Source organism: Mus musculus, chromosome 11, assembly GCF_000001635.26.
Source record: "Mus musculus strain C57BL/6J chromosome 11, GRCm38.p6 C57BL/6J".
Classification (NCBI taxonomy): domain Eukaryota; kingdom Metazoa; phylum Chordata; class Mammalia; order Rodentia; family Muridae; genus Mus; species Mus musculus.
The window spans coordinates 67,264,204-67,285,165 of NC_000077.6; the positions used below are offsets into that span (position 1 = coordinate 67,264,204).

General features: G+C 39.9%; 1 protein-coding gene across 1 annotated transcript in view; it reads left to right on the forward strand.

Moving 5' to 3' along the window:
* The first annotated feature begins 12,920 nt into the window (after nt 1-12,920).
* Nucleotides 12,921-20,962, forward strand: part of Myh8 (myosin, heavy polypeptide 8, skeletal muscle, perinatal) — a 31,511-nt gene continuing 23,469 nt past the window's right edge. The window contains exons 1-12 of the mRNA NM_177369.3: nt 12,921-13,031; nt 13,215-13,258; nt 14,625-14,863; nt 15,687-15,830; nt 15,916-16,072; nt 19,049-19,076; nt 19,175-19,283; nt 19,374-19,466; nt 19,599-19,662; nt 20,230-20,328; nt 20,422-20,525; nt 20,680-20,818. Of these exons, the coding sequence (NP_796343.2) occupies nt 14,654-14,863; nt 15,687-15,830; nt 15,916-16,072; nt 19,049-19,076; nt 19,175-19,283; nt 19,374-19,466; nt 19,599-19,662; nt 20,230-20,328; nt 20,422-20,525; nt 20,680-20,818 (1,147 nt within the window). The 5' untranslated portion in view covers nt 12,921-13,031; nt 13,215-13,258; nt 14,625-14,653. The remainder of the gene's footprint in view (nt 13,032-13,214; nt 13,259-14,624; nt 14,864-15,686; nt 15,831-15,915; nt 16,073-19,048; nt 19,077-19,174; nt 19,284-19,373; nt 19,467-19,598; nt 19,663-20,229; nt 20,329-20,421; nt 20,526-20,679; nt 20,819-20,962) is intronic.

The following is a 20,962-nucleotide window of genomic DNA, read 5'->3' on the forward strand; positions in this document are numbered from 1 at the left end:
TTACATATAAAAATAAAATGATGAAGCCGAGGAAAGGGAATAAGGCAGCATAAGAGGTAATAGTCTTAAATATTATCATAAAACTGAACTAATAAAAATCTAAAGCTGAAAAGTTAAAGCACATACGATAAAACATAAAGCAGTCATTAGCATGTAACTCAAAGGTCATTCAATGAGTTAAAATGTTACATTATAGACTAGAGATGTAGCTCAGTGACAGAGTGCTTACCTCCATGTATAGAGTCCTCATTTAATCCACAGTACCACACAAAAATTATATTATGAAACAGTGCAAGAGAAGGAACAAAAATGTCATGACACATTTAAGAAAAACGTATTTTAAAAACAACATTAAATGTAAATGTATTAAATAATTAAATTAAAAGATAGAGGTTATTTGGCTGCCTTTAAAAAACATGATCCTAAAAGGCCATTTGTATAAGCCAAAGTACTAAATAATTGAACATAAAAGAATGGGGAAAATACATATTATAAACAGCAACCACAAGATAAATGAAAAAAAAAATGGCTCTGTGGATAGATGATAAAATAGCCTTTAAAAATCTATCCATTATAAGAAATAAAGATGGAATCTTGTAATGATAACATTATTAATTTTTCGTTATACATCAAGGCACATATTGACAGAAATAAACACTAAAATTTAGAAAAGTGATAAATGAGACAAAATAGAGAGCTTGAAATACATCCAATATTTATATAGTCAAATGACATTTTACTAACTTGCTAATTTCAACTCTGAAAGCAAATAATCTTTGCAAAAAGAATGCTAAATGAATTATATATGTATGTGGAAAATAAATATAATTATTTCAAGACAAATAATAGACAGTGCAAATCTTAAGAAGACAAACCTTCTAGAAGGAACACAGAGGCTATCTTGGTGATGAGAGGCAAGAGCTCTCAAAAATAACAAAACACACACACATATGAAATATAAAAATGACAAATTAAAGCTATTGTTGGGATGGAGCCCTGTGGTAGAGCACTTTCCTATTATTATGTGCAAGGTTCTACATTTGACCCATATCACATAAAATGATTTTTTTAAAAGCTCATCTAATGGGTCATCAAGGCCACTGTTGGGAACACAAAAATGACAGGCAGCAAGAGTAGAGAAAATAGATGCTTTACATGTATTCAATAAGTGACTTGCAGATGCAGATGCCATAGATTCCGTATCCAAAGAGCACAACACAACAACACTGAGCAAAAGAGAGAAAAGAGACAATTCACGAGGAAGATATTCTAAGGTCTAATAACTATATTAAATGACATTCAATATGGTCGGTCAAGGGAAACAAATTAAAATCACAAGGAGACTCCATAACAAACCTGCAAGGATGATTAATTTACATAAACTAATGGTGTCACATTGTTGAACAGACTTCTGAGCTTCTGATGTCCCCCAGACACTGCTTACTAGGAGGGTGGACAACTGTATTTTTTAAGAAGAAAGTTTGCCAATTTCTTATAAATATACTTTGAGCTCTTTATCTAGGATGTCTACTTCCTGCTACTTAAGCAACAGAAATGAAAGATATATTCACAAAAAAGGTAATAAAAACATTCATCAGCAAGGGGATATACACACACGCTGAGAATGGTGGCACAAGCATATGGTCCCATCTACTGGGGAGATTGAGATTAGTTAAGTCACAAATTTCGAACTCAAGACTATCCAAGGCAACACAGTAAGGCCATCTCACAACTAGAACAAAACAATCAAACAGCAAACTTAAAGTAAGAAAAGATGATAAGGCGCCGTATACCTTCACAATGGAATACTACTCACCACCACTACCAACAACAACCAAAAAAAACAAACTTCTGTAATATTCACAGAAGAATGTAGGTAACACATCTGTGCCAACAAGGCATTTGAAAGGCAAGTTGTTTCCTTTAGTGGAAGACAAGATAATGTCCCATTTCCACCTCAGAACAAGATGTCTGAAGTGGCTGTAATCCATCTGCTTTTACTTACTGGGTGGAGAGAAACAGAGGGACTCTTGGGGCAAGGGGGAATCTTAGGAATTGCAAGCTGATGTCTGGTAGTGACTCTCAAAGCTCCAGGATCATTAGAGACAGTAACTCGAAGCTTGCCCTGGGCTTAATTGTAAGTGGATACTAGCAAGAATAGCAAGGACAAGGATTTGTGCCAGACCTTGGAAGGGTTTCTAACTTAAAATAAAGAGCTGCCTGCCGCACAGGACCCACGTAGAAGTTATTTATGTATTTGAGAAGGACTAGAAATACAACAATAATTAATCAGTCATGAAGTACGTCTCGGCGTTTAGTTAGTTTTCTTGTAGAGACCCGTCAGTACCCCCTCATGCTTTATGAGTATTTACAGGGATTTTAGTTTTCAGAATTGTAGCTCAGAGAACCAGTGGAAAAAATGGGCTGTGGCAGTCCAAATCACAGATTAAAACGAGTGTCAGGTTCCAACCACTGACCACATCATCAGCCCCATCACTTAACAGGTGGTCACCTAATTAAACACACAAAGTCACTGAAGAGATATTTGTCTCCCAAAGTTTGAGATTTAGAAGTAATGCTAAGTGCACAGCGCTAATCATGATGTCCTTTCACGGGATACAATGAGAAGTAAAATCATGGCAACTTTAGATTTCCATGATGCAACCAATTGTCCCAGAAGGCTTCCTCCACCCTTATTTCCAGTGAATGAAAATATCCACTCCTCCACGTTACTGTTTGTTACTTTTGAGTACTTTCTTTGTCAACCTAATTGATAAAATACACCTGTGCTCTAACATCCTTGCATCTATTGAAGTACAGCGTGTTTTAATTTACCCGTCATTGGCGTGCCCTGTTCGGAGAACCCTCTTTTCTATTCTGTACCTCTACTTTCTATTTGCATGGGTTTTCTGTTCTCCTTAATTCATTTCTGAATAGGAGTGAACGCAGTTTCCATCTGATAAGCATTGCCCATAGTTTTCCCAAGGCTGCTGTTTATCTAATTTGTTGATGTCCGTTGTGTCACGCACTGAAAAGTTAGTTTTTGAGAGTGCCTGCTTCACAAATAGAAGGTACTTTTGCCCTATTAGAGATTGTCCTGAGCTGGGTGTGCAGTGCAGCGGTGCCAGCCTGCCTAGCACATGAAACGATCTTAGCCCGGAAGGAAAAGGTGTCTTTCCTCTCCAGGCATAAACATTCTACATGTTCACATCTGCTCTTTCCAGTTTCTCTTTATTTTCAGGTCAAGAGTTCAAACCCCTTATAACAGACTGCCATAAATAGGAACACACAGGGAAGAATTTGTTTCTTTTTTTTCTAAGTGGTAAATCTCAACCCTGCTCACTAAATTGCCCTTCCTTTCCTCTCGTGACATCAAAGGCCACTTTGGTCACACACTAACTAATCATATACACAAGAACCGACCTTCTAATGATCAACCCGCCTTCATAGGAGCTTCATACTGTTTAAATCCCACATTTAAAAAATCTATTTTGACACTGAAAAAAAATCTCATTCCTGGAAGCTTGCTTTCTTTGGGGGACGCTCACTATTGCAGCTATCTACCCAGAAACCTCTACATATTGCTTCCAGGTCTGTTCTCGTTCCAAGGGAAGTATTTCTTTCAATCTGAGGAAATCCCATTTATTTCTACTTATCTTCGAGCAGAACCAATTCAAGTGGTTTCTGGGCATCTAGAATTATTTTTCATTCTCTCTTAGTGGGGTCAGTCAAGTCTACAACCTAAATATTGCATCCTTCTCTTCAAACCCCACATCTGATGCCTTAGCTTGAGTCTTCAACTCTTCCTGTAACAGCACCGTTGTGTAAGCAGGTCCTCCACCTCTGTTCCAGACCTCTGATCCCTCGTCCGTGCTTGCAGTGTGATTGTGCCTAAGACAAATCTTAAGGTCAGTTCCTCATTTAAAACATGGCAGGGCACATCCACCGCCCGCAGGATACAACCCCTCCTTTACAGGAGCCTAAACAACTAGTAAGTACATTCAACACTGCCAAGTACTATTTAAAATATTTACATGCATTATTAAATAAATTAATATTGAAAGAGGTGGGCAAGCAAAGCAATTCCTTCCTTACAGATAAGTAGACTCAGGTTGAGAGAGGTTAGGTGGCCTGAATAAAATAATGAGAAATGATACCCATCCAGCTACATTGATATTTTAGCCAACCACTGGGCACATCATCAAAGGCACACGAGCCAGCTTGATGTCTAAAACTTACGCACTACAGGGACCTCACAATGTATTTTCCAACTCACTACTTGGTTATCTTATTTCATTATTTTTGAGACAGGCTCCTGCGTAACTTGGAATTCTCCATGTAGATTAGGCTGGCCTAGAACTCACAGACGTCTACCTGGCTCTGCCTCCCAAGTGCTAGTATTAAAGGCAAGTGCCACCATACCTAGCTGTTTTTATTTTTATTAGTTTACACTAACAATACAAAGTTAGGCGTTTCATTATGACTTAGCCATACCAGCTAGTGGATTCATAAATGTTAGATGTGAGATAAGGTAAATCAGGAAGGTTGAAAATACGAGTAGGAGAAAAAGCAGTTTGTATATGTGCTACCAAAGTGTAAAGGCAAAGATAGTATGACTGACATGAGAGGAAAATAGAATTCAAAGCAAAACAGTGCAAAACACGTACAGTCCATTCCTGTTTGTTTTTTTTTTAAATGCAATCTACCATGAAGATATAGCAAGCAGAAATTTCTATACGGTTAACAAATGTCTTTGAGCTAAATAAGCCAATGTAACGAATCTGTCATAAACATATGGAGGACTTTAAACTTATACCCAGTAGAAAATAATAGACCAAATATCCCCAAGACACAGATAACTTCAGTTTAACAATTATAAAGTAAATGTGGGGGGTTGGGAGGTGGCTCAGCTGTTAACTATACTCATTGTTCTTCCAGAGGACTGGAGCTCAGATCCCCAGAACCCCTGACAGGTAGCTGGCTCTCATCTGCCTGTAACTGCAGCTTTAAAGGAGCTGACACCCTCTGCGGAACACCACAGGTATCTTTACAAACTCCTGCAGACACTCACGCTCGTATTCATAAGCAAAATAAATCTTTTCAAAAAGTAAATATAAAGCTTTGTAGCACTAATAAGAGAAATTAAACGCTTCCCATATCTGATATACAGTTCACTAAGCATGGTACTGACCTCATGAAAGGATGTGAAAGTTATTTCTTGAAAGAATAAAAAGAATCTCAGATATTATAACAGTTGGTGTTCTGCCCTACTCCAGAAGCTCAACTACCTGGAAAATTTTATTAGTTAGTATTTAATTTCTCTCTACAAAGATAATCTAAATTTAAATGAATATAATGAAATATTAATCCTTAGTATTTCACTTCTTACTGTGGAGAGAAAATTAAACTTAATTAAAGCTAATTATATCTTAATTATTTTTTGTTAATTTAATTAGGTTTTTTCCTATTCAGTGGGAAAAGTTAAAGCATCAATCGAAAGCACTCACAAAAATTACTCATATTCAGGGATGAGAGGATATGTGTGGTCCTTTATTTACCTGCAGCACTTTTTGAAAGACACAAAATCTAATAGTTATCCTTGTTTTTCAGGCCTGGGTACCAGGAAAGCACAAGGCTGCTGTCTACTGTGTAGTCTGTGCTTCTGGAATTTTGAACATATACGGGTATTCACTTAAGAGGCCAATCATTGTGGTGACTAATTCTTGAAGAAAAAATATTTTCCATGATTGTTTAATTGTACCATGGACAAAGCCTTTACATCAAATCAACAATTTAACAATACAAAACAGAATTAAAACTATGTTTGTGCCAGGCGTGGTGGTGCACACCTTTAATCCCAGCACTTGGGAGGCAGAGGCAGGCGGATTTATGAGTTCTACCGAGTGAGTTCCAGGACAGCCAGGGCTACACAGAGAAACTCTGTCTTGAAAAAAAAAAAAAGCTTTAACTTAGTCTCCTAAAGTTAATCAATGGCATATGCAATATAGTTATATCATTTGACTGATATGGACTCATCATGAACTTCTATGTTCAGATCATAGCTAAGATAAATGAACAATTTTCTGTGGCAAAATAGTCACATATGTTTTTCTTGGCTCCTATATTCTGGCTATATCCCTATGTTCTGAATTCTAAAATAAAGTGTAAACATTTAGAAAGAAGGAGGAGGAGGAAGAGGAGGAGGAGGAGGAGGAGGAGGAGGGGAAGGGGAAGGGGAAGGGGAAGGGGAAGGGGAAGAGGAATAAGAATTAGAAGAAGTCGATCATTAGAGCTAGAAAGTTGGCTCAGTGCTTGAGAGCACTGACTGTTCTAGCAGATGACCCCCTGTCCAATTCCCAGCATCCACGTGATGACTCAGAACCATCTGAAACTCCAGTTCCAAGGGATCAGTTGCCTTCTTCTATCCTCTTTGATACCAGGCATACACATGGTGCACATATATTCAGGTAAAATACTCAAAGGCATAAAATAAAATAAATAAATCTAAAAAAATTAAAGAAGCAGGTCATTTCCATCTTGAAATAAGAAAATATGCATCAAACACTTCTGCAGTTACCAAGGCACATCGACGGAGCGTGGCTGGCCATTTTAACAAACAACACCAACCATTAGATATAAGTGGTGAAAGAAACTAAGCTGTCAGCCCATAAGCAGGAATTTACATCAATGAGGATGCAGATGCAAATGAAAGAACTTTAAGTATAAAATAGCTATCAGAAAAAAATAGAAGACTTTTGTGACTTTGTATAACAAAAATTTGGAAGATCTGACTCCAAAACTGTGGTATGTAAAAAAAATTGATAAACTGAGCTTCATTGATAAATTTAGAAATTAATAGATTTTCACAGATAGGAAGAGACTACCCATTAATCATCTGTCTGATTAATGACTTATAGATAAAACATATATAAAGAACTAGCAACTGATAAAATAAGAAGAAAATGACAACATTGCTTCAAATAGGCTAAAGATGTGGAGATTACAAATGCACACATATGTATAAATGATAAATGATAAAGATGAGAAAGACATTCACATCATTGTGCATTAAGGAAATCAGATCCGACCCACAGGCGGGAACCACTTTACACCCAGTAGCTGGGGACCAATCAAAGGAGGCAGAGCACAAGTACAGGAGGCAGGAACAGAATCAGATCTGTTGTTTACTGCTGATGGAAATGACAAATGTACAGCCACTGTGGGAAAGAATTCATGAATTTCCAAAAAAGTAAAACACACAGAAATCCAGGTCCTAGATAGCTACCCAAGAGAAATGGAAACACCTGCTCACCCAGAAACCTGTGTGTATTCATAGTGAGGAGAAGAATCCACGTAGGGCAGGTGTTATTGTGCTGCCACCAACAAAGAGAGATGCATTGTGGGAACATGGAGGGCAGGGGTGGGAGAACCACACACAAATGACTCCATTGCAGGATTCCACCAACATGAAATTTCCAGAAAAGCCAAAAATGTACAGACAAAGAGTTGATCAGGGATTGAAGAGCTCAAATTATTGTTAAGAACCTCTCAAAGACAGGCTCTAAGATCATTATAGAAATAGGGATACAGTTCTGTAAGCCTATTGAACTTGGTGTATTCTTACAATGAGTCATTTTCAATGCATGAAAAAGTTCACTAAAGATATTAAGGGGGGTAGATCTAGGCTAATTCTAAATATTACACAAATATTACAAATATCACATCACCGTATGTCATATAAAAATGAATGCAGATAAACAAAGTTAAAATTGTAGCAAAAAACCCACTAATAATCAAAAATTCATCTACAGCTGATAAATAGTCATATTTATTATTTAATACTGTTATCATACTGTACAGCAATGAATGCAAAATATAGTACCTTTAACCTTATGGACAAATCTCACAATAACAATTTGAGGCAAAAGAATAAAGAGGGGCTGGAGAGGTGGCTCATCAGCTAAGGGTACTTCCTTCCTTTTCAGAAGACCTGGGTTCAGTTCCTAGAACTCACACTGGCAGGCTCACCACTGCCTGTGACTTTGGTTCCAGGGGATCAACACCTTCTAGTCTCCACAGGCATGGCACTCTCGAGGCACATATTTGTGCTTGGGCACACACACACACACACACACACACACACACACACACACAATGACACATCTAAGTGAAAATGTCTTTTAAAAAATATAAAGAAGGTTGTATTCATATGCCACATTTTATGTAAGTAGAATCATTAAATATGGGACCTTTGTATTCTAGTCCTTTTATTTAGCATAGAAGTGTAAGGTTCCTCTCTACATGGTAGCACCTTCCAGCACTTCCTCCCTTTCTACAGAGCTAACGTTCCATCGAGCACACATACCAGAGTCTGCTTACACACCTGCTAGATGGTGGACATTTGATCCTTTCCACTTTGGGCCATGATGAATTGTGTTTTTGTGAACTTCATGTGCAAACTTTTGTATAAACTTGTGTTAAAGGACTGGAGAAATGTCTCAGGAGTTAAAATCATGTACTTCTCTAGAAGAGAACCTAAGTTTGGATCCCAGAACCAACATTAGGCAACTCAGAACTGCCTTTTAATTCTTGGCCCAGAGGACCAACCTCCTCTTCTGGCTTCCTTGGGCACCTGTACTACAAGCACATAGAGACACATACACATGAGTACAATTTAAAAGAAAATAAACACTTTTAAAGCATGCATTCAATTTTCTTAAGTAAATGCATAGAACTTGAATTATTTTATTGATTTTTGTTATATAAAACATAAAAATACAACAAGTATTAGGCTAGATAAGACTTCAGATGTGGGTTGGTGAAATGGTTCAGTGGTTAAGAGTAATGACTGCTCTTCCAAAGGTTCTGGGTTCAATTTCCAGCAACCACATGGTGGCTCACAACCATCTGTAATGAGATCTAATGCCTTCTTCTGGTGTGTCTGAAGATAGATACAGTGCTCTCATAAAATAGATAAATAAACAAATCTTTTAAAAAAGAGTACTTAAAAAAGAAGACTTCAGATGCAATACATAACATATACATGCATCAAAATATCATGTTTATTTCCCATGGAAATTTACAGCTATTATTATGTCTATCAAAAAAGTTATAAAATGAAACATTTTATACAAATAAAGATAAGAGCAAAGTAAAGATACTCGTACAATAATATATTGGATAATATTCAACATTTTCCTTAATGTCACAGACAATGAAATAAGAGAAGGAAAATAACACATAAATGAAGAGAGGAAGAAAACACAAAATTGTGATTATTTGTAAAGGATGCACTGAAAATTCAAATATATATACATATATATATATATATATATATATATATATATATATATATATATATTAGAAGTGATTACGGAGCAAAGCCAGGTATGTGTCTATAATCCCAGCACTCAGGAGGTGGAGGCAGGAGAATTAGGCGTTCAAGGCCAGCCTTGGCTACAAAAGTCTGAGGACAACCTGCTTTACAAGAGGTTCTGTCATAAAAACCAAACCATTAAAAAAGAAGCAATGAGGGAATTCAGCAGAGGGTGCAAGAGATGTAAAAGCATAACAGAAGAAATGAATGATTCTTTTCTCTCTCTCTCTCTCTCTCTCTCTCTCTCTCTCTCTCTCTCTCTCTCTCTCTCTTTCTCTCTTTTCAGGACAGCTGCTGTGAGTTTATTTTCTGCTTTGTGCAAGGCACAGTTATGGGGCCAATAACGTTAAATGCTATGAACCAAACTCCATTGCTGCTGGTATCCGTTCAGGCGTCCTAGTTTACAGGGAGGGTTTGGAAGGTGGGGCTATGGCCTAGCACCACTTAAGCTTGGGCAGGCTACTGATTCTGACAGGTCAGGACAGGGACCTGGTGTTGACCTGGCCATGATGGATGACTCACGGTCTCAGGAGTCAGGCTACTGTTGATCTGGCTTCTGAAGGCCGGGAGGTATTCTGCTCAGAAGACTCTAACACTATGGCCATGAATAGGAGAGTAGACTTCCTGAAAAAAAAGCTGGTTCACAGTGGCCCGGGTCAGCCTTGGGAAGACCCGGAGAGTGGGGCACAGAGTGCCCCGGTACTCAGAACTGTTGCTGGACGAGAAGCCCAAGCTGAGCGAGCCACTGGAAGGGATGGCTGCCATGTTTCAGGGCTGAGGCGCTCGGCTGAGGCTTCCTCCTGGCAGGCAAGATCACTAGTGGCAAGACCTGGGGTGCCTTGGAGTTCAAGTGCAAGGATAACCCATGAAACACCGATACTCTATGACCCACCAGTGAATGACTCTCTAGAAAAGTTTAGCTCAGAAATATCAAGGCTAAGTTCTCCAAAATTCTTTTGACCCTTCATTAAAGACTGTCTCCAGCTGTTCACCTGTGTTCTACATAGGGAAATGGGAGGATGGGGAAAACAAAGGTGTTACATGGAATCCTCCTTCTGTTTATAAAAACAAAGCCATTCTGGGAGGCTGGAGAGATGGCCCAACAGTTAAGAGCACTGGCTGCTCTTTCAGATGACCTGGGTTCAATTCCCAGCACTCACGTAACAGCTCACAACTGACCGTAACTCCTGTTCCAAGGATACAACATTCTCATACAGGCATACAGGCAGGCAAACCACCAATGTACATAAAATAAGAATATGTAAATTATATTTTTAAAAAGCTATTCCAGAAGCCCTACACAGCAGCTTGTGTTGGCGTCTTATCACCCCAAAGAGTGTCACCTCCCTACCCTGAGTGCAGAGGACTCTGAATTACTTGGGCAAACTGCTCCCACAAACAAAACTGTAGTTCTGAATATCCAGTGTCTGGCATATGTCAGTAATCAATGAGCAAAAAGTGTACTAGAAAAAATAGATACATTCAACAATTAAAAAAAAAATCCTAGCAAAATATCTAAGACCTGGAAAAGTGCTAGAGAGGAAATGTAATGATGACTTGGAGTAAACCTAAAATATATCACACCCAGGGAAGGAACCAGCTCACAACTCTCAGTGCTTGTCCAATGAACCTGTTAAATCAACTTGATCCAAATCGGAATTCCACAGAGGGTTTTCACACCTGACAACCGGATTCTAAAGCTCAGATCCGGACTTAACAAATCGTCAAAACAACATTGAAATGAATAAATAAATAATAAAAAATTCTCCCAAAAGACATGGAAAACTATGTGCTATTTTGCATGAAAACATGGGAGAAAGTATGGAATCCAGAAACCAATCTCATATCCTAACACGTGTGCACATATGTGGGCACACACACACACACACACACACAGGAAGAACAGAACAGTGGAAAGGGCAGGAATAATAATGCTTCTGTAAACTATTAGTTAATTACAGAATTTAATTAAGAATTAATTAAAAATAAATTACGAAACTAACATTTTCCTTAAAATCATTAGTTTGAAAATATAAAGTAACATAGGTATGACCCTGAATCTCCAAGTTTTAGAAATCCCTTTACAGTGCACCCAGAGGATCAAAGACATAAAGGAAGCCTTTACACGAAATTTAATTTGCCTATTAATTTAGGTCTTCTAGAAGATCCAAGTTCTAGAAGTTGGAGCTGCTACAGCAGAGCATTATTAGACCGCAAGAAGTTGTTCAGAACTTGAAAACGCAAATTTTATCTCAAGCACATGCAATCCTACCCAGATTTTTTATAGTACATGATTTCAAAATAATCTAGTAATGTAATCTAGTAATGAGGGGATGGAAGATGATACTAATAAACTGGACCATGAACAACCCATCAGAAATACACTGCATTCATTAGATTAGTCTACTTCTGTATATTGTGAAAAATTTCCATATTGTTTACACATTAATGGAAGAAATGAACTAAGAGCAGAAAAAGTAAGTTGGCAAGTACCTAAAGTACACTTTAAACATTTAGAGTGTCCATTGTCTACGAGCCAATTTTTTATGACAATTTTACCAATTTAGTTTTCCCAGGAACTACATAAGAAAATGCACCCTCAAAGTCTGGGTTTTACAAAATAAAGGAGAAATTTAGCCTCGTCTATAAAGTGTTGATTTTGCCAATAAGATATATGTGGCTACAGAATTATACACGGTTGCCAAAGCTCTTGGGACTCTAGCTGTACGACATCCCTGCCTTCATGGTCAGCGAATATTTGCATGCTAAAGCAAATAGTGAAGTTAAAAAAAATCATAATTCTTACCTAAAATGAATAAGTTAGGCCATATAGAAATTATATCTCAATGTAAATAACTTTATAAAGGAAGATTTTAACTTTAAAAGCATAGCCATAAAATATTTTCTTTAAAAAATAAGGATGTTAATTATACTAATAGCCTGAATCAGCTACATTAACATTAAGGCAGGTTGTTAAGACATGAGTGTATATAAAGTATGACCCCTTTTACATCCCCCATGCTATCTCTCCAGACAAGTCTAGGTGCATTTTCTCTTTTCTTTCCGTATTTTTCCCTATGATGAATGCATTAACTTCTAATAACAATTCTTCAGCATGCTGGCAGGGTGGGCACTGGTCCAATGGTGGAGACTCAGCATAAAGGTTCTTCTCGATTTGGCTCTGCTGCCCTAGTCAGGCTCCAAGGATGAGCCCTGGCGACGGCCCAAGGGAATGCAGTGTGGGGGCTCCTGTTGGAACAAATAAGGAAAGTGAGTTGCTGGGCATCTGATCTTTGGCAGCACAGGACAGGCGTGCATGACAGTTTGCCAAATTGAATATAACTCTTAAGAACTAACTTATGAGAAGGCCCACCAGGCGCTGTCAAAGATTCCCTTCCCAACACACTAGAAAGCATTCTCAGAGGGCAAAATGGTCCTTGTCAAATTATTTATAGGAGATTGGTTCACATACTCTGAATGATATGAATACTTCTAATTATATCCGAAGATGCCAAATGTCGCTACAAACTTCGCCGAGGGTTCCTGTTGCCAAGTGTTTGGCCCTGACAAAGAGGAGGGAGCTGCAGCATCAGCACTTCTGTTCCTATATAAGCAGGGCTGCCCCTCACACCCTATCTCCGCCAAGAGCCCAGAGGTAAGTGATGGATGGGAGCCTTGGGAGCCTGAGGACCCTGGGGGCAAGCAGCAAGAACCCAGTGGCTGTCTCCGAGCATGAACCAAGTCCTCTTTAAGCTTGAGGGTAGGGGAACTTTTAAACTCTATACTATATGTGCAGGACTGCTGATCATCACTAACGGGGACACTTCTTGTTTCACAGTGAAGGACAGGCGTGACTCTACGTTTTCATCCAGAGCTCCATAGGTAAGACTTGGATTTCTTCATTTGTTGATGACAGAGGGGATTTTAGCCTAAGGAATCTGTGAATAGTTCTTAACTATCCGCCATTTCCATGTTTTTAGAGCAGGAGGTGTTTTTGAGGGACGGCTTGTACATGCTGGAAATCATTTTTCCAGAATGTCTTATTCTCAGAGACTACTTACCCTCACTGAAGCCTGGGATTAAAGGGACACTTGGGACAGCATGAATTTTGTCAGTGAGTTATCAGCTGTAACTCTAGTGGCAACCAGCTATTTCATGCCAAGCCTCCTGTATAGCACTGAACACACACACACACACACACACACACACACACACACACACACACACACACACCATGCTTTTCAAACAGTGTTACTTAAAACTGGAAGCATAAACATCTTGTTAAAAACATATCTGAGTTATTTTTAAGGATTCACTTAATTTTTGTGAGAAAAAAAAGAGCAGGTTTTCTTTCCACAGAGTGTTAGCCACTGTGCATAATTTAGGAGCAATTCTACTGAGACCCACAGAAGTCAGTACCTGAGAGTAAAGCTAACAGTCCACCAGTGTAACATGCCTTTGCAGCAGAGGCTCAAGGATCCATGTCCAGTCAATAACGTTTGCGCATGCGATGAACTCTTAACGCTTTTCTTTTTCTGAGAAGAAGGAAAAGAACCCCATGGAATTTCCACTGGAAGAAGAGCCTCTGTGCAGAAGCACTCATTTCTCTGTAGTTAAATCAGTCAAACTGAGAGCTGAAATCTCTCACGTCAAAGGAGATTTGGGAACCAGGGCAGTGCTAAGTCTCCTGCTCCCTAGCCAAAGGATGAAAATCCAGAACCAAGAATTGGTTAGGAACTTCTAACAGACCACGGAGAGGTATAATATCCAATACCAACAAAATGGAAACAGTCCTTTGGTTTTGAGCAACAATGGTCATCTAAAAGATCAGAAAGTGTCTCTGGTAGCTTTGAAAAAATACCAACAGCCTTCATTTGCACAAAGCCATGTTTCCTTCCTAACTAGGTGACTGTCCCAGAGTGTGGCAGATGCAGACATTCTGCAAGAGACAAGAGGATTAAGTAATGACAGTTGCTGTAAAACAATCCGTCAACAGCTTTAACTACAGAGATCACTATAGTTCAGAGGGGAAAGCAGGGTGGAAAGGTTTTCATTGTAATCAAAGCTGTAGGTACCTACTCCTGGGAGTCAAGATTCTGGCGAGGACACTTGCCAAGTTCTAAAACTGGGTCTTCAAATTTTCACAAGATATCAGATTGCAGAAGGGGGTCTCAGCCTGCCACACTTCAAATCCTCATCCACAGTCCTGACTTTTGCTTTTTCTTTCTCTCTTCCATGTCCTCAAAAGCTGAAACCTCGGCTAAATAAGTAGCAGCCATGAGTGCGGGTTCGGACGCGGAGATGGCTATTTTTGGCGAAGCTGCTCCTTACCTCCGAAAATCGGAGAAGGAGAGGATTGAGGCCCAAAATAAGCCTTTTGACGCAAAAACATCTGTCTTTGTGGCGGAGCCCAAGGAGTCTTATGTGAAAAGCGTTATACAAAGCAAGGATGGAGGGAAAGTGACCGTGAAGACGGAAAGTGGAGCAGTAAGTGAAAACACAGAGGGCCCTCTCTGGGATCATTTCTCTGGCTCAATCTAGAGGCAAGCTCTTCCTTGCTAAGGATCCTGCGGCCCCATGAATATCCTCCTCCTAGGATTTGGTCCCAAGATTTGGGAGCTAAAGGGGTGCAGGCTACAGAACTCCCCCTTCCCTACTTCCCTCAGGATTCAACTCATCAATTTTGGCCTCCACTATCTTCCTACATTTCCCTACATCTAGGTCTTAATTTCTAAGCCTGTGAAAAAAATAAAACTACCTAGTTCTATCACAAAAGTTCCTGGGCTACTTATGTAGTTCCATAAAGTACTGATAGATTTAAAGAAGTTTCTTGTAATGGGTGGGATGAGAAAAAAATTGAAAATGCTTGGCCTAACAAAAGAGAATAAAAGGAAAAGAAGAGAAATCTCGTTAAATACATGAGTAGTACTGCAATAACCAGGGGTCTTTGGGTCTCTATTTTGTATGCGGGTTTCATTTCCTCTGGGTATACAACAGGGGAAGTGGCAGTTGCTGGTTCATAGAGGGCTAGGTGGACTTGATCAATGCACACTGCATGGGTGTCTGAAAAACAATCATGCTAAACCTCCTGAATTTGTACAATTAAATGTGTCAATAAAAAGCCCTAACTCCTACATTATCACAGGAAACAGATTTTGTTAGCATCAGACCTGAAAATAAATGTGCTCAGGCCTTTAAAAGTCACCGAATAACCATACGAAGCAAACAAAGTGTGCTCAGTTGTAGCTTTAGAACCAAAATGAACAGGCAGACATAAACCCTATCTCAAACCACCCTGCTTCCTTACCAGACTCTCACCGTCAAGGAAGATCAAGTCTTCCCCATGAACCCTCCCAAATATGACAAGATCGAGGACATGGCCATGATGACCCACCTCCATGAGCCCGGAGTGCTGTACAACCTCAAAGAGCGTTATGCAGCCTGGATGATCTATGTGAGAGCCCCCTTTAGCCCATTTATTTATAGTAAAAAAAATGAAACAGGAGGCACTAGATTGACTTTTCTGATCTTTTCCTTAGACCTACTCAGGCCTCTTCTGTGTCACCGTCAACCCCTACAAGTGGCTGCCGGTGTACAACCCTGAGGTGGTGGCAGCCTACCGAGGCAAAAAGCGCCAGGAGGCCCCACCCCACATCTTCTCCATCTCTGACAACGCCTACCAGTTCATGCTGACGGGTGAGTGGGGCATCTGTTTATAGGGATGTGCACATACAATTGGGATGGGCAAACGGAGCTCATCCCAGTCTTATTATAAGATACCCGTGCCTCATGGGACTTGCCATTTCCAAACAACAACCACAGCCATGACATTTGCTCTTTCCGGCAGTCATCTCCACTTTAGGATGTGAACGGGGACACTCTGGAATTCACTGGCCTGCCCAAGCCAACAGGGCTAGCAAATAACAACTCAGATAAAGCAAAGAGCCAGTTTCTGAAAACAGATTTGTTCATTTTTTTTCCAACTTGGATACAAAAAAGTTCAAACAGATCCCTTTAAAAGTACCTTCTCAACAGCCTAAAAAAGAGGTCTCAGGCATATCCAGAGAACTCTGAATTCTTATGTGGATTTTCAAATGACACAGCCGATGATGCCAGCTTTGGAGACAGAGCAAGAGTAAGCTGGAGATAGAGCATGGATAAAGAGAACTTATAAAATTCCTCCCATGGACTTTGAAACATTCTCCTATTCAAGTCTGCTAGTTCTGCATTATCAAAGCACACTCATGATCGGTCCCAGAACAGCACTAAAACCTTTTATCTTCACATATAAATGCCTCTGGATATGTTCTCAGTTCCCATGTTCCCTTTCTTCTGTGGAGTTTTGGTACCTGGGCACATTTCTTTTTTTGTTTTCTGTTCATTTTGTTGTTCTTGCTCATAGATTGTCTTTTAAAGGGGGTGGGGGTAGGGAAAGTGACACACCAGGGACCCCCCCCACTATGACAGACTGGCCTGGACTTTCACAAGGACTCTGTGCCCTCCTTCCTCAAAGTTACCCCGGTGTTGGCTTCCGCCGGAGGTTATAGTATCCAGAAACTGCCATATCCACCGCCACCGAATGACTCTCCAGGCTTTGGAGCTACCCCAAATTTAAAGTCGCCTGGGCTCCCAATCACACTTTTCATACAAATCTGTTCAGAACCATGGCATCGATCTGCTTAGTGTTATCCCAATATTGGCTGAAGCGCTGAGCCATTGCTTTCCTGTCTGTTCTCCTAGATGCAATACAGTTGTACATGATTTTATTAGAAAAAGAAGACAATCTCATACATCCAAAATCCATACCCATTTCCTTGAACAGAAGCTCAAGGTTTTTAAAGTCTAAGTGTGTTCATACATCTAAATAACATGTAGATTTGTATTGGTTATCTCTAGAAATACTTTTAAATTTAGAAGTTTCAAAAATCCAGTCTATCAATACAGAATTGTAGAGTTGATAAACTAGAAATTTGATAAAATACATTATTACATAGAGATAAATATCTATATTAAAGAGAAATAAAATTAATTAATTAATTAATTAATTATATAGCTAATTAATTAATTAGGCCACTTCTTATTTGGCATCACCAGTAGTCAAATTAGTGACATGAAAAACTGGACAGAGAACAAGAAGTTGAAAAATAGGCAAAATGGAAGTCAAAATACCTGACTATCTTCAACCTTAACTAGTTCTGTAACTCACATTTAAGAAGCCATTTTCTCTTCTAAGTCTTAGCTTCACTGTCTGCTAAGTGGGAGATTTTACCTAAGCAACATCTAAGGTCTCTAATGACTTCATAATCCTGCAACTGTTACTCCTTATAACTAAAATCACCTGATGTCTGAGGTTTTCTTCAAAATAACCCAGAGAGGTTGGAATAGCATAGTAATGCCATGAAATTGGCCAAGTATTAATGACTATTACTCTGTAGGGCAGGTGCCCAAAGTCTCATTATCATAGTCTCTGCTCTTACGTGCATTTAAATGTTCTTATAACATAATTTTTTAAAGTAAAAAAAATCCACCTATGTATTTGGATAACTACAATAAAAAATAAAGTAGTAGAGAAAAAGATGCCATTCACTGTTGCTGGGAATGTAAAATGACAGAATTGCTATGGAAGACAGTAAAGTGGTTCTCCAGCAATTGGAATATAACTAGGGTCTGATCAATGGTCCCTACTTCTGGGAAGCTAGCCAAAAGAATGGAAGCAGACATTCCAAGACGTCTCTGCAGATCTAGTCCACAGCAGCATCATTTATAACAGCAAAAATCTGCACGAAGCTCACACACCCTGATGATAAATAGTTAGGCAAAGGATGGAATGCTCATGCAATGGAATAGTACCTTTCCTTTTAAAAGAGTTAATTCTGGCAGTGTTACAACACACATGAGGCTAAGTTAAAAAGTCACAAAGACAAATACTGTGTGATTCTGTTCTTACAATGGCTTGATAATAGACAGCGTTGTCAACAGAAAGCTGAAGAGTGGGTGCCAGGTCTGGAGGAGTTGGAATCCGCTATGTAATGGGTACAGGGGGTCGTTTTTACAAGATGAAAAGATGTCAGAAAGCAGCGGGTACTGATGGCTATACAACATGAGAGAACATAATCCCACAGAACTGTACATTTAAAATAGTATAAGTCTAACCAGGGAAGCAGGTCCACAAATAAAGTACTTCCACATATGCATGACGAACACGATATGATCCCCTAGCAACCAAGCAGATGCAGTCTGGGCCTGGGGCATTTAAGATTCTCCCCCAAACAAACCGGATGGCTAGACTGGATGTATCAGTGAGCTTTAGGTTCAACTGGGAGACCCTGCATCAGTGAATACGGTGCAGAGTGATCAAGGAAGACCCCCCACCCCGCAGACCAGTCTTGGGATTCTGTGTTGTACACACACACAGCTGCTCATGCACTTACACACCTATACACCACAAAGACACACAGAAAACTTAAAAGGTGATAGATTTTATGTTATGGATATTTACTAAAACAAACAAACAAAAAATCAATAAAATGAAAAAAAGAAAATAGGTGGTTCCTTGCCTCTTGCTTTCACAAATCTTGCTCTAAGAGTCGATGAGTCTGGGATCACCTGTCTTCATTACTTTCTGTTGAATATGCAACTAGTTTTGACCCGTGGTCTTTATTGCTTCCCCAGATCGTGAGAACCAGTCCATCCTGATCACGTATGTGACTTTCTTCTTCTTTCTGGTTGGCAGCAACTGTTTTAACCATTGCTGGTAGATTGCACAGTTCTGATCTCCTTTCCCCTGTGTTTTAACAGCGGAGAATCCGGGGCCGGGAAGACTGTGAACACGAAGCGTGTCATCCAGTACTTTGCAACAATTGCAGTCACTGGGGACAAGAAGAAGGAGGAGTCTGGCAAAATGCAGGTGGGTCTGGTAGCCTGAATGTGGATCCAGACTGCTATGGTGCCCAGAAGTTTGGATCCCCAGATGCAAAGACTGCTCTTTCCCATGTAGGGGACCCTGGAAGATCAAATCATCAGTGCTAACCCCCTGCTGGAGGCCTTTGGGAACGCCAAGACCGTGAGGAATGACAACTCATCTCGCTTTGTGAGTCTCTGGATCACAGAGGGGCCCTACCTGTCCTTACTTGCTGGGGTCATTCCATCTAAGTTGATAATTTAGATGCTTATCTCCATGTGCTTCAGTGTTTAGTATTAAATATGTCTTTATCTTTTCCAGGGCAAGTTCATCAGAATCCACTTCGGTACCACGGGGAAACTGGCATCAGCTGATATTGAAACCTGTGAGTAACTGGACCATTGAAACTCTAAGTGGGGAGACTAGCCAGCTTGGTTACAGGGCCATTCTGCACCATTTTTCTATGCAAGAAGGCTGCAGAACAGCACTTGGCCACTAGAGTCTGTGAGCTAATGCCAGACACACCCACACAGTTCAGTATCTCAGTCTCAGGCTAATGTTCCCATCTCCATTCCAGAGGACTTCCAAACCTCAGAAGCAACTCGAATTTCCCACCCCCAGGGTTACCTACCAGTTATATCCAATATGGTAAATGTCTCAAAGGTAGACTTTTACCACAGATAATGTGAGGTGATGCAAAGACACTAGAAGTTGGTTAACCCACAGAGGTCGTGAATTCCCCCATTTGAAACTAATTTCAGGGAAGAAGTGTGCTTCAGTGGCTACACCCACACAGAAAGGTGCATGGCACCTGTCCTTATATGTAACCACAGGATGTGCACACCGAAATCCCAGTGGAGCCAAATGCAGTGTCCCTCAGTGTTGGCCAAAGACACTAAAGTTTACAATATGTCAAAAGAATGTTTTCCTAGTTTGACCTCTTTCCTTCCAGATCTTCTAGAGAAGTCTAGAGTCACTTTCCAGCTAAAAGCTGAAAGAAGTTACCACATTTTTTATCAGATCACCTCCAATAAGAAGCCAGAGCTAATTGGTAAGGACGAACTTTAAATTTGTGGTTGGAAGGTAAAAATGTCTACTAGCAATTTCTCATGTCAAACATCTACCCTTAATTCTGTGTGCTCAGAAATGCTCCTGATCACCACCAACCCGTATGACTACGCCTTTGTCAGTCAGGGGGAGATCACGGTGCCCAGCATTGATGACCAAGAAGAGTTGATGGCCACAGATGTAAGTCACAGTATATGCACACACTTTTTAACACGCCTATGATGTATGGGGACGGCAACAGCAAGCCCCACAGAGGTGTAGTCACATTGGGGTAGATTATAAATTCTCATAGTGTCTTCTACCCTAACCTCTGCCCTTTCATCTTTTCTGCTAGAGTGCCATTGATATCCTTGGCTTTTCACCTGAAGAGAAAGTGTCCATCTATAAACTCACAGGGGCTGTGATGCATTATGGGAACATGAAGTTCAAGCAAAAGCAGCGGGAGGAGCAGGCTGAGCCAGATGGCACTGAAGGTACCAAAATACCCTCCATGTAGGTTTGAAAAGGAGAATTTTCAAACTGAAACACTTTAAACCCCATCCCATACCCATATCTCCTTGGGACTGCACTTCTGAAGACTACAGGACACTTGTATACACACATGGCTCCCCCCACAC